General features: G+C 38.8%; 1 protein-coding gene across 2 annotated transcripts in view; it reads right to left on the bottom strand.

The window, feature by feature from the left end:
* The window catches only part of DOCK4 (dedicator of cytokinesis 4), a 409,224-nt gene that overhangs the window by 268,677 nt on the left and 128,443 nt on the right, over nt 1-12,104 (bottom strand). For both annotated transcript variants that reach the window (XM_089673954.1, XM_089673955.1), the window contains exons 2-3: nt 6,364-6,447; nt 2,441-2,481 (exon numbers count right to left, since the gene is read on the bottom strand). In XM_089673954.1, coding sequence (XP_089530080.1) covers nt 2,441-2,481; nt 6,364-6,447 — 125 coding nt within the window. The remainder of the gene's footprint in view (nt 1-2,440; nt 2,482-6,363; nt 6,448-12,104) is intronic.

Genomic DNA, 12,104 nt, shown 5'->3' with positions numbered 1-12,104 from the left:
GACGGTTTTTAAAAATTAATGAAGATTTTTTTTGGAAAAAAATACACTTTAATGATTAAAAAAAACACAATATATACCCAAATTTTTTTGTAAAATATGAAAAAGATGATGTTAAGACGAGTAAATAGATACCCAACATGTCAAGCTTTAAAATTGCGCACACTCATGGAATGGCGTCAAACTACGGTACTTAAAAAACTCCATGAGTGTCTCTCAAACTCAACTTTCTACAGGTTCTACCAGTTTCTACCAGTGTAAAGTTACAGGGGAGGTCTAGTGCTAGAATTATCGCTCTTGCTCTGACGTTCATGGCGATACCTCACGTGTGGTTTGAACATAGTTTACATATGTGGGCATGGCCTATGTATGCGTTCACCACGGGGGGACGGGGGGACGGGGGCACTTTAAACTTTTGTTATAAAAATGTATTTAATTAAAAAATGGCCTTGTTTACAAGGCGCCGAAACAGGAAGTGACATTGATCCGGTCCTCCCAGGACATAGAGATGAGTGGAGACCATCTTTCCTTCACTTATCTCTAAGCCCAGCACTGGGATCGTTTGGCGATTTCTCAGGTAAGGCTGAGAACTACCTAGCAGTGGCAGGTGACGGCAGCGGCAGGGCGGCGGTGAGGGGCGGCGACAGTGGCGAGGGTGCGGGGTTATTTTCAGCACCTGTATCGGTGCTTATTTGGGATTTTCTTTTACTATCACTTTCAATGGTTATGGTAAACAAGACAGAGAGGGTTAATCTCCCTAATGGGGGCACAGACAGCAAACAGAACCTAACAGGGGTTCCCAATCCTTCTCCATTCAGTCCGAAACAGAAAATGTTTTGCAATTAGTTATACTTTAAAAATACATATTCTTGGATTTTCAGTATTAAAACACACACACACACACACACACACACACACACACACACACACACACACACTTATCCTTGAAGTTCAAATTCTCTTGCACACACAAAATCAATCAATCCAAAACTATATTTTTAGTATTGGCTACAGCAGAAAGATTAGATGTTCAGATTTTACTGCTATCTGTCCAATTAAAGAATATGTAAACGCAACATTTCATATGCCTGATATGTGCCTGCTGTACCATGTACTTGTATATAAAATAGAAGTATCCTGTTCTCTTTATATTGCTTTCTTTGAGTGAAATCCCTAGTGTTCCTGCCAGTCCCTCTGCTTTCCTATTAAAAACTGACCTCCCCCCGCACAGCCATGCACTGGGAAGATCAGTGTTCTGCCATTTCTCCTCCCCCAGCTCTTTTGCAGCTGAAAACAGAGGGTGTGTGATCACTTACACAAAAGGGAAAAAAGGTAATTATGTTTTTTTATACAGTAAAAAATGTTTTTATACACAAATGTTTTGCCTTTCGTTGCTGTTTTAATCTAGAAGGGATGTTTTACAACATGGGGGTTTACAATGACAAAGATATTTACCCTCATTTCCTATCCTGCTGACAATGCCTTGCCCAGACAGGAAGTGATAAAAATTCTGACAAGGAGAACGCAGAAATAAAAATGTGGAAGGTGTTCTAGTCTTTCCCTACTCTGCTAAAAGAAAAAAAACAGTTATTTTTGCCTGTGTTGCTGCTGGAAAGTTTCTTCTGTCTGGGACAGGACAAGCATAAATCTCTCTAATGGAGACTTGGATAGCAGTAAAAACTTGACAGTGGTTCTAACCCTTCCCTACTCTATCCAAGACTAAGGACAAGGTTTTGGCTGGACTTACTGTAAATGTTGCCAAATCCAAATTAAACATAGGCAGTTCGAAGTTTCATGAATAACTTGCATGCAGCCATAAGGTTTGAAGTGGTTTTAAATGCTTAAATTTTTACCTTCATGCATTCTCTGCATTAAGATAATAAAAAACCATCTGTGATCAGAGTCACCCCCCAGCCCCTTCTAAGTACTTACCTGAGCCCGACTGTGATCCAGCGCTGTGCCTGAGAGCAGCTACTCTCTCCACTCTCTCTATCCTTACAAAACAAAGGGAGCAGTGGGAGCCATTGGCTCCTGCTGCTGTCAATCAATTCCTGTGACAAAAGAGTGGGCGGTGGGGCCATGCTGCGCTGTCTTTGTCTATGGAGGCAGGCAGCCGAGCTTGGGATCAAGCACACGAGTTCCCCTTGTAGGAAGCAGCTTCCTATGGGGGGGCAATCATTAAAGAGGAGGAGCCAAGAGCGCCGGCGGCGGACTCCAGAACTGGAAGATCCGGGTTGCTCTGTGCAAAACCACTGCACAAAGCAGGTAAGTATGATTTTTTTTTTATCTATAATAAAGTTTAGACTCGCTTTATTATGATTAATGACATACATTCTTAAGTTTCACGATAAATATTGAATCCACATACAAGAACATGATGACAGCTTGATGCGGCATTTTCAATTTCAAACAGATAGGAAATTGGTAAACTAAATTACAATACCTTGCCATTGGGGTTCTTTAATGCAAATCCTCTGTACCAACCTGCAGGCATCAAAATAGATTAGATTTTTATTGATTCTAAAAGGGTAAATCACAGTATTGCTCTGACCTGGTTGTCAGTATGCTTTTTTTTTTTTTTTTTTTTTTTTTTAAGTCAAGTATGTCAGTCATGTAGCAGAGGAGCAAAACATTTACAGTTATGAGAAAATCCACTATTCATTTGAATCATATAAAATATTTAATTTTTGTGAGCATATTTACTAACCAAATTGTTTCATGAACTGATGTTATTCTGTGGGAAAAGCATGTATTTACTGACTTGTGCAACCTTCTAATGATAATAACCTAAATCCAAAGGTTTTCTATAGCTGCTAAGAAAACCTTTGCGGTGGTTAAGAGGCATTTTTACCTACAGACCAGTGTTGGTTCATTTAACATTTTGGTAAATCTTGCATAGACCATTATTACCCTGATATTTCAGATCACGGCACAGTACTTCTGTATTGGGGACACTAACTTTGCTGTTCTTCCGCCACCAAAGAGCATCCTCTTAAGGCAACCGGAAATGGCTTCTCAATGAGTGGAAGTGGATGTTAAAGTAGCCATGCTACAGAAGCCAGTATCTTTAAAAGGTCAGCAGCAGCCTACATATTTCTCTCCTGACAAGGGAACAAGTTGTCAGATCTGCATACAATTCCAAGGTTTGGACTTAGCATTTCATTTTTATTGTGGGTAATACCACAGAAGTAGTTGGAACTCCAAGGTAAGCATGGGCAAGCTGTAATGATGAAGTACAGTTAGGCAACTCAAGATCTGTACATTTGCTGCAATCATAATGACTTACTCTATGTATGTATACATACTTACTCTAGAGGAAGATGAAAGAAAGAGCGCACAAACCTTGCGCATTACCTCAATAAATAGTGACTAATTTTATTAATAAGGAAATATACTCACAAGGTGATGGTATAACAGGCATAAGTAACCATAATCCCAACAGGGTTACAGGTAAATCAAAAAAGGGGGGGGGGGATGAAGGCTAACGAGTTTCGAAGGGTGCTCCCTTCTTCATCAGAGCTGGGTTGAGCAGATAGAGACTTCAGTATGGCAGAGTTCCCATGGCAAGGAGATATTCAGCCACTGAGTGTCAGTATTACAGCAGATCAGCCTGTTTAGACACTGAACCCTTCGAAACGCCTTAGCCCCCCCCCCTTTTCGATTTACCTGTAACCCTGTTTGGATTATGGTTACTTATGCCTATTCTACCATCACTTTGTGAGTATATTTCCTTATTAATAAAATTAGTCACTATTTATTGAGGTAATGCGCAAGGTTTGTGTGCGCTTTCTTTCATCTTCCTCTACAGTTTTATTAAGCTTCCCCAGCTTCATGATAGAGCTGCACAACCTCTGATCACCAGTGGATGAACACACAACACGCTGCTTGTCACTAACGCCTGTTTGATCTGAGTCTTTGAGCACAGGAGATAATGGATCTTTGGTAAATACATACTTACTGTAACCTTACTTTTTTTTTCACCAGAAATAAACATTTAAAAAAACAAAAAAAAACCCACAGGTTACAGTTATGCAGACACTCGGTGTTTCAATATAAAAGTATACTTAGCAGAGCTGCCCCAATACTTCAACTTCATACCACAAAGGCTGAGAGTGCCACTATCCCATACCTTTGTAGTAATTATGTCTGTAATAACACACAATCAAAAATAATTTATGAAGACATAATTTAATTGAATTTCGTTAAATAAAAAGGCTCCAAGCTATGATTGGGTTAATCAATAAATTTTTTATGCCATTAAATAAGGCAGGTTAAGCATAGCTTGGCATGCCATCTACATAATATCAAGAGGACATGCCAGAGCATTTGCATAACTACATACACTGCAACTAAAAATGTGTAAATAAAACCCAACAATAGATCTTTTCAGTTACAACTACAACATAGGTAAAGCTGGGTTTGCAGGAGGTTCAGTAAACTCAGCAGAAGTCTGCACACCACAAACATAATGCCAAACCCCACAAGTCTAAAAAAACAGATCTTGCTATTTTTTTTCTGTCCTTTTTCAAGGCTAGTTTGCAAGCAGGCATGTACCAATTAAAAAAAAAAATAAACATTTAACTACACATGCAGTAGTAGTATGCAGCTTAATTTAAAGGGAAACCTTGAAAATACGCAAATCCTTTAAATAGAATGCTTGGGGGATGCTTTAAAACTGCTGGGAAATTTATGAAACAGTATCATACAGACCTTTAAAACGGACATTAAAGAATAGGTAAATAAATGAAGTGGGGTTCCCCTTAATATATCTTCCAGACCCTTATCCAGGCATGTGGCCTGGGTGGCCCAGGAATGGCAGAGCACCCAGCATGCATCCCCCTTACTTCCTGAATCATACCAGACCCCATGCATTCCAAAATTGAAAAAAAAAAATATTTTTTTGTGTGTGTGTCTGTGTGTTTTGTAATGTGCATCATTGTTTCTTGGCTCTATTTTAGATACAAACAACAAATACAATTTATACATAATGCCCCATATGTCAGGAGTAGGAAAAATGTTTTTCTTTTGGAGGTGGGTCATGGTAATGGCAAGAAAATATACAGCTAAAGTTCATTTATTTACTAATTTGGGCCAGATTTCCTTTGATAATAAAACAGTCGGGATATCAATTAACATTAAGCACCAAATAAAGAAGAACAAAACCAAGATATAATTTACTACTGGCTAGTAGTTGCATTGATATGTACAGTTTTACTAAAACAGACTAAAGCTGCAAAACTGCATTTTACCTTTGGGTATTCAGGGGTTAACTACATTACAATACAAAGAAAAAAAATTGTAAACCGCACCCCTTGTAAATCCATACTCAAAAGTGTCATTCAACAATATAGATCCATCATAAGCCACCATGACCGCCTGCCCAGGGATGCTGCCCAATGGCTAAATGACAACTTTACGGTGCTGCTGGAATGTAAACAAATTCCTGGCGACATCAATGGCCAAATATATTCATGACCATATTTGAGCAATGATGTCACCTGGAATCCCCACTGCAGTGTTTACATTCCAGCAACACTGTAGGGATCTTGACATTTAGCAATGGTAGTGTGGTGGGGCAGTATCAGCAGGGCAGCAAGGAAAAAGACTCGAATGACACATTTTTAATTGTTATGTAATTAAATGACTTTGTTCAAAGCATAGGTTTGTTTGATTTACTTATAACTTTTACTGAGAACGGATAATAAGGGTAGTAATGTATCCCGTACTCCTTTCCATGGATAGGCAGGTATTCTGGGTGTGCTTATTCTTAAAAGGGCTTAAAGATTCACTGAAATTCTGTTTTGGGGGACAGGATGTGGGGAAAAGGTCCCTGTCTCTCAACAATTGGACAAGATGCCTTGAAAGGGGGAAGGGCTTGGACACTGCCTTGCAGAATACCCTTCTGATGTTAAAAGGTATGTGGCCAGGTTCAGAAGGAACATGGGCACACACTCACTCCATTTTCAGGCTGCCCAGAATGACAGACTTTTATGCAGATAACATTCCATTTTTCCCCCTTTTTTTGTGTTTTGTCCCATCAAAAACAAGGGGAGGGGAGGACAACGGTGATATTTCCCTTAGTGTTCAAACCAGAAACACAGCCTGAGTAGCCAGGAAAGGGTGGGAAGCATACATGCATCCCATCCTGCTGAACCACACCAAGATGCATGCCTGTCAACATTGGCAGGGTACCCTGCAAGGTTCAGCCTGCCTAAACCTAGGTCTCTCTAATTAGAATCAACCTTTTTTTTATTTGAGCCAGTAAGTATAAATGTCCCAAGACATACATAAAACAAAAAAAAATCATAAATTACAGCTCCTCCAATCTGAGCGATTCTTTTAGATTATTAAACAAATAAACCTTACCTTCACATTTTTCTAATATTTGAACTGTGTCCCCAATTTCCAGTGTTAAGCCATGTGGATTTGTTCCTCGAAAGCTTGCAATTACTAAAGAGAAAACAAATATTTAATTATTTTTAAATAATTTTTTAAACAAATAAATTGGTAAAAACTTTTTTTTAAATGTCCAATGATTTCCACAAGTGTTAAGAGGTTAGTACATCCTCTGGAATTTCTATTTCTATCCACTCCCACAACACATTTATCCTACTACAACTCAGGAAAAAAATTAGTAAACCATTAGTAAACCATAAGACAATCTTGCCAGATAATTTGCCAGCATCTAACTATATTAAATGTATTAGCATTTGGTGGATTAAATGGCAGATTCATCTTTAAGCTATTACATTATAGCTTAAAGCAGGCTTAAAGTCTGGTAAAGATGGACATCAAGCCTCTGTTTCTTATATTTCTGGTCCCTAAGTTGTGGCTTTACTGTGGCGGTAGCAGTAGGATCACTGACCCGTTAGACCTGGATACTATTTTTGGGATTTAGTGACTACAGGCAATGTGGAGTCAGTTTCTCACTTTAGGTTTGGTTTAAAACAGTTATTTGAAATAACACTTCTAATTGTATATTTAAAGGCCAAAATGGACCAAAATGAGAGAAGTTTATTGTTCAGGTTTGTAATTTTACCCTGAAAGCCTGTACATTGTGCCATGATGGCCACTTACCACCCATGCACTGTCCTGCAACACGCATGAGGACTTTACTCACACTTAATGGGTTGCATGTCTTTCCAGCTCAGTGACTCAAGGTATGGATCTCAATGATGGCCAAGGCAATAGCAGAGGTTATGAATGCTTATTTATGCTGTAGATTTTGTTTACATCCTCACATTTATAGGGATCATCAGGTATATAGAACATTACAATATTTAAAAAAAAGACAAAAACAATAGCCTTTAAAGTGAAAACATCACTTTCAAAGATATAGTTTTGCTTCACTATGCAGCACATTGAAGTAGTGCGAGTTAAGCATTTACAAAAACTAAGCTATTAAAAGGTTACTAATCCAGACTTCCTAAAATTGCAAAAATTACCACTCTGTGTGAAATGTAGAACTACATTATCCTGTCCAAACATTAAATATACAGAAAGTCAGTATTAGCACTCCCTTCATAGCAATGCTCAGACAGCTCTGAGATCTCCCTAAAGAAATTAACACTTCTTTATGTAAGGCGGGGGGGTGAACTCATCTCTCATTCCAGGAAGTACATGCTCTACAGTGTATTTGATGCCTAGGATAGGTTTTCTTTCATCAGGAATTCTTTTATTATGCTGCGTTTGGCGACTATTCCACAACCCAGTTAGCTATCTTTCCCATTGTGAGGATGTACAGCAATCACGTGACCAATCAAACCAAGTATTAGTTATATAAATGGTACTTGGTATATACGAGTTACCAATTTTTTTTGTTAGTTTTTTTTTTTAAACTCAAGCATCAGAACGGATTTCTAAATTTTTATATTCACTGCAGATCCGACACATCTAAATGTAAATTGTCAGGCAAATAAAAAAAATCAGAAAATCAGCAATCCTCCTTACTTAGTCATCTTTATTTGTCATTACTGTGACAAGAACAGACAGATTATACAGCTCCTGTTAAAATCTACAACAGATCTGCCAGCCTCAGTCATCCTTACAGTATATATAAACCAAACCTAGATTTCTCTCTCACTATCTCCCAGCAGGAACACTGACCACACAAAAAAACCCAACAAAGGTTTTAACCCATTCCTACTCTTCCCAAAGAAAAATTTTTTTTGCTTTAGATATACTTGCTAAATAGGATGTATTCAGGTGCGTCAAGCCTTTTGGCATTCATTCATTTCACTGTCCAGAATATTAATTGATTCTGGTCATTGAAATGAATGAACGCTCAAGAGCTAAATGTGCCTACCATTTAGGTGCATTAGGTTTTTTTTTTTTCTGCCCAATCGCTCCTCTCCTGAATGCTGAACGAATATGTGCATGGACACATAGGCTGACATACAGTGGCATACAGACACAAGAAAGAAAAAAAAAAAAAGCCAAAACGTCCTTAAAAGCAGCATTTTTCACTCGCTGGGTGCATAAAACCTTCTACAGAAGTTGATCAAACAATTATCTTCTGTCTAGCGGCAATGGCCGCATACCGATAACAATCTGGCCAGGTCCTATTGGTCCAAAATTTCAAAACATCCAAAGCTCAATTTATGGTCAGCTTAAATCTCTGACACGCTTCCACATCTCAACTGACAACCAAGGTTCTAAAATACAGTACACTGACTGGTCTGATTAAGGTCTGCATTATTTTCTGTTGTTGTGGACCTAAAAGTGATGGATCGGAGATAGCCTGATGTAAAAGGACAAACCATAGAGCGGTCATGGGCCAGGAGTGTCTGCTGGCCACAAACTAAAGGGGTGCAGATGTCAAGACACGGACATCTGTCCTGTCCACCTCTGATTCAGTAAGAGGTCTGCCAGCACATCCTCTCCTGAGTGGAGTGAACTCTGCCCCTTGTGAAAGGAACCTTAGGTTCCGTCTGTTTCAATTGCTTCTGTTTCCTCATGTAGAAAGACCCAAATATGCTGATGTCAGAGATCTGAGGGGCAATCTCTTCCACTACTCATTATTTTCACTAAAGATACTTCTTTCTGACTTTGGCTGTATGTTTGGCGCCATTGTCCTGTTGCAGAATTAATTTAGGACCAATTAGACATCTTCCCAATCATATTGCATGAAATATAAATAGCTGCCTGTAATTTTCAGCTTTCTATTAACCATTATTTTTTACCAAATCCCCAACTCGATGTGGAGAAATGAAGCTCCACATCAGCAAGTAAGCTTCACCATGCCTTTCTGTTGCCTAAAAACACTATGCCTCATACTACTGCTGTCCAGACTTTCGGCATATTCAAGACCAATTTAGTAAAGCATTTGCAAATGTTCGTACAATAAAATGCATGAAGATTCCAATCACATGAAAAAGAAATATCCATGTTTGCTTCATCTGCACGATTGGATAACTTAAGTGAATATTTATACATTTTATCATGTTACCATTCTCAAATGAAATATGTTAACATTCTTAAATCAGCCTTTTTGCCTTTTGCTACAGCCTGTTAGATTATATTTGGATTCATCAGTCCAGAGCACTTGATGCTATTTTTCTGCACACCATTGTGTTTACTTGAATAGGTGAGTCACATGGCCTGGTTTCCTAGCCAGAGAGTTGGCTTTTAAGCTATACGTCGTTCCTCTAGACTACTTCTGACAGTCATCTCCGGACTGTATCATGGTCCCATTCGCTTTAGCCAAGATTAAGTTGACGATGCCACTGGCCAAACAAAACTATTTTGCTTTTGATTGAGATTTTTTTTACAAAGATTTGGAGCAGCTATGGGCTCCAGATTTTCACCCTCTCTCGCTTGGTGGAAGAGGGTGTGTATTTTTGGATATGACAATTCTTTTCATACACATTTAAGATTTTACTGGCACTTCACTGATGATCTAATTTTCCTCTGTTCTAGTGACCTGGGATTTCCAAATAATTTTCATAATAATTTACATCTAAATAATAAACATAATCTCAGGTTCATGGGACAGATGGATGAGAGTTCAATAAACATCCTGCATGTCACACCAACTGTGATGGACGAATTGTCACCAACTTATAGAAAGCCTCGGTCAGGTAATGGTTTATTGAGAGCTGACTCGGGCCACCTTAGACATACTGTGAGCAGTATCCCAGTAGGCCAGTTAGTTAGGCTATGTAGAATTTGCAGTAGGGATGAAGAATTTGAGAGAGAATTAACCTCTACGAGGGATAGTTTTCAAGAACAGGGATATTCGGGCCAAGTAGTCAGGTGAGCGATGAGTATTGCTAGGAAGACAGAGAGGAGTAGCTTGTTGAGAAAGAATGCTTGGGACAATTCACATAAGGGACCACTGGTGTTTTCCACACTGTATAGTGTGGAGTAAAATAAAATAAAAAAGATTATAGAACGCTGTTAATGTTGTGTGCTGATGAGGTGTTTGTCCATATTCTCTCAAGGGGGGTTAGGGTTGTTTCCAGACAGGGCCCCACATTGGGAAATGTTTTATCTCCTTGCTATTTTTTTATCTCACAAAAACAGAGTGACACCTGGCAGCACTTCAGGGGAAATTACCATTCTGGTGTGGAGGTGGACGGGACACAGATTTGCATCCATGAGCAGTGGCAAAGAATAAAGGATAAAAATGTATTCATTGTAATATGAGATATGTGGTTAACCTCATTACATGTAAGATTTGCCACATACAGTATGTGGGTAGGACAACCAGGAGGCTGCGTGATCGCCTCCACGACCAAGCTCTTTTGGATCTTTCATCTACAGATACGTATTCCGAAGGTTCTGAATTTTGAATAGGACCTCACACACTTTTATGAGTAATACATATGTACTGGTTGTACTGTGTGCAGTTGTTATGGTGAAGCTAAATTGTATACATGTATTTGTAAGTACATATTTTATTTAGTGTTGATACATTGTGCATTGTGTGCTGGTTCTCAGTTTCATAATGATTGTCGAATGGGACTTTGGTGATATTGGAATGTTTTAATTGATAAGGGGTTCTGTGATGGGTTTTCCATGTGTGTGGACTTGTATGTTCCAGAGAGCAAACTGGTTCTGAGCGGATTACAGCTGTGATCATGAGATATAAATGTGCTGTGTAACTGGTTTCAATAGGTTATGAATAATCAATCTTGCTCATGTTCCCCTACTGTATGTTGTCTCGCTTTTTAGATTTTTAATACATGCCTAACAAAGTGGATTGTGTTTGGGGGTGCAGCCATCCGGAACTCTTTTTTTCATTTTGTTTGCAGCATATGAGCTGGGTGAGCACCCTTCCGACAGGTGTCGGGTGTGATAGCGCGGACAGACCTGGAGCAGCGGCTACTGATTGTATGTCACTGGCTATGTTTTGATTATGAACAGCAGTAATCATATGTTGTCTTTCATTTCCTGCACTCTCTTTGATTGACCACTACATTTTTAGTTCTCAATACTGCCTGTTTCTTAGTGCCTATGCAGAAGAGCCTAGACAGCACATTTGGAAACGCCTGTCTATCTTGAAATTTCTCACCGTGAGAGACCTTGTTAATGTAATAACAGCACCAACCTAACTGCATTTTTATCGCAATGCACAAAAAAAAAAAAAAACTATTAAAAAAAAAAAATGTGTTAGTCTGTTGATCCTTCTTGAATCCTGTCACTTCACAACGGACGATATATACATGCATGACAATGCACATACACAATGTAATTCAATGAGCAGGAAAATGCATATGCATTTTTGATGCATTGCAGTGAGCGCATTATGGTGTGAAAAAACTCTGGCCACCATCAAATGTACCCTGTAATTTTTACACTAGTCTTTTAGGAGTTTTTGTTTTAGCCAATCGAAAAGTCGTTACGTGGAAAAATGGGAGGCAAGAAATCGCACATTACATGTGTTTTTTTTTAGGCGCTCTCACTGAAGTCTATAAAGGACCAAAAATATGCAACTCAAAGAAGCTTGTGTACTTTTTCAAGCAACAAGCTTCAATTGACACAAAGTTTGTAAGAAGAGGCACCATGGGAATCAACCATAAGTGTTGAAACACATCAAATTGTTCAGGTGTGAACTAAGCCTTAAGGCCCCATGCACACTCGACATTAAAGATTCAATTGTTTTA

The sequence above is a fragment of the Staurois parvus genome, unplaced genomic scaffold (genome assembly GCF_062004578.1).
Source record: "Staurois parvus isolate SC_StPar_1 unplaced genomic scaffold, SC_StPar_1.0 ptg000147l, whole genome shotgun sequence".
Lineage (NCBI taxonomy): Eukaryota > Metazoa > Chordata > Amphibia > Anura > Ranidae > Staurois > Staurois parvus.
The sequence above is the reverse complement of the archived record's forward strand: the minus strand, read 5'-3'. Positions and strand labels throughout refer to the sequence as shown.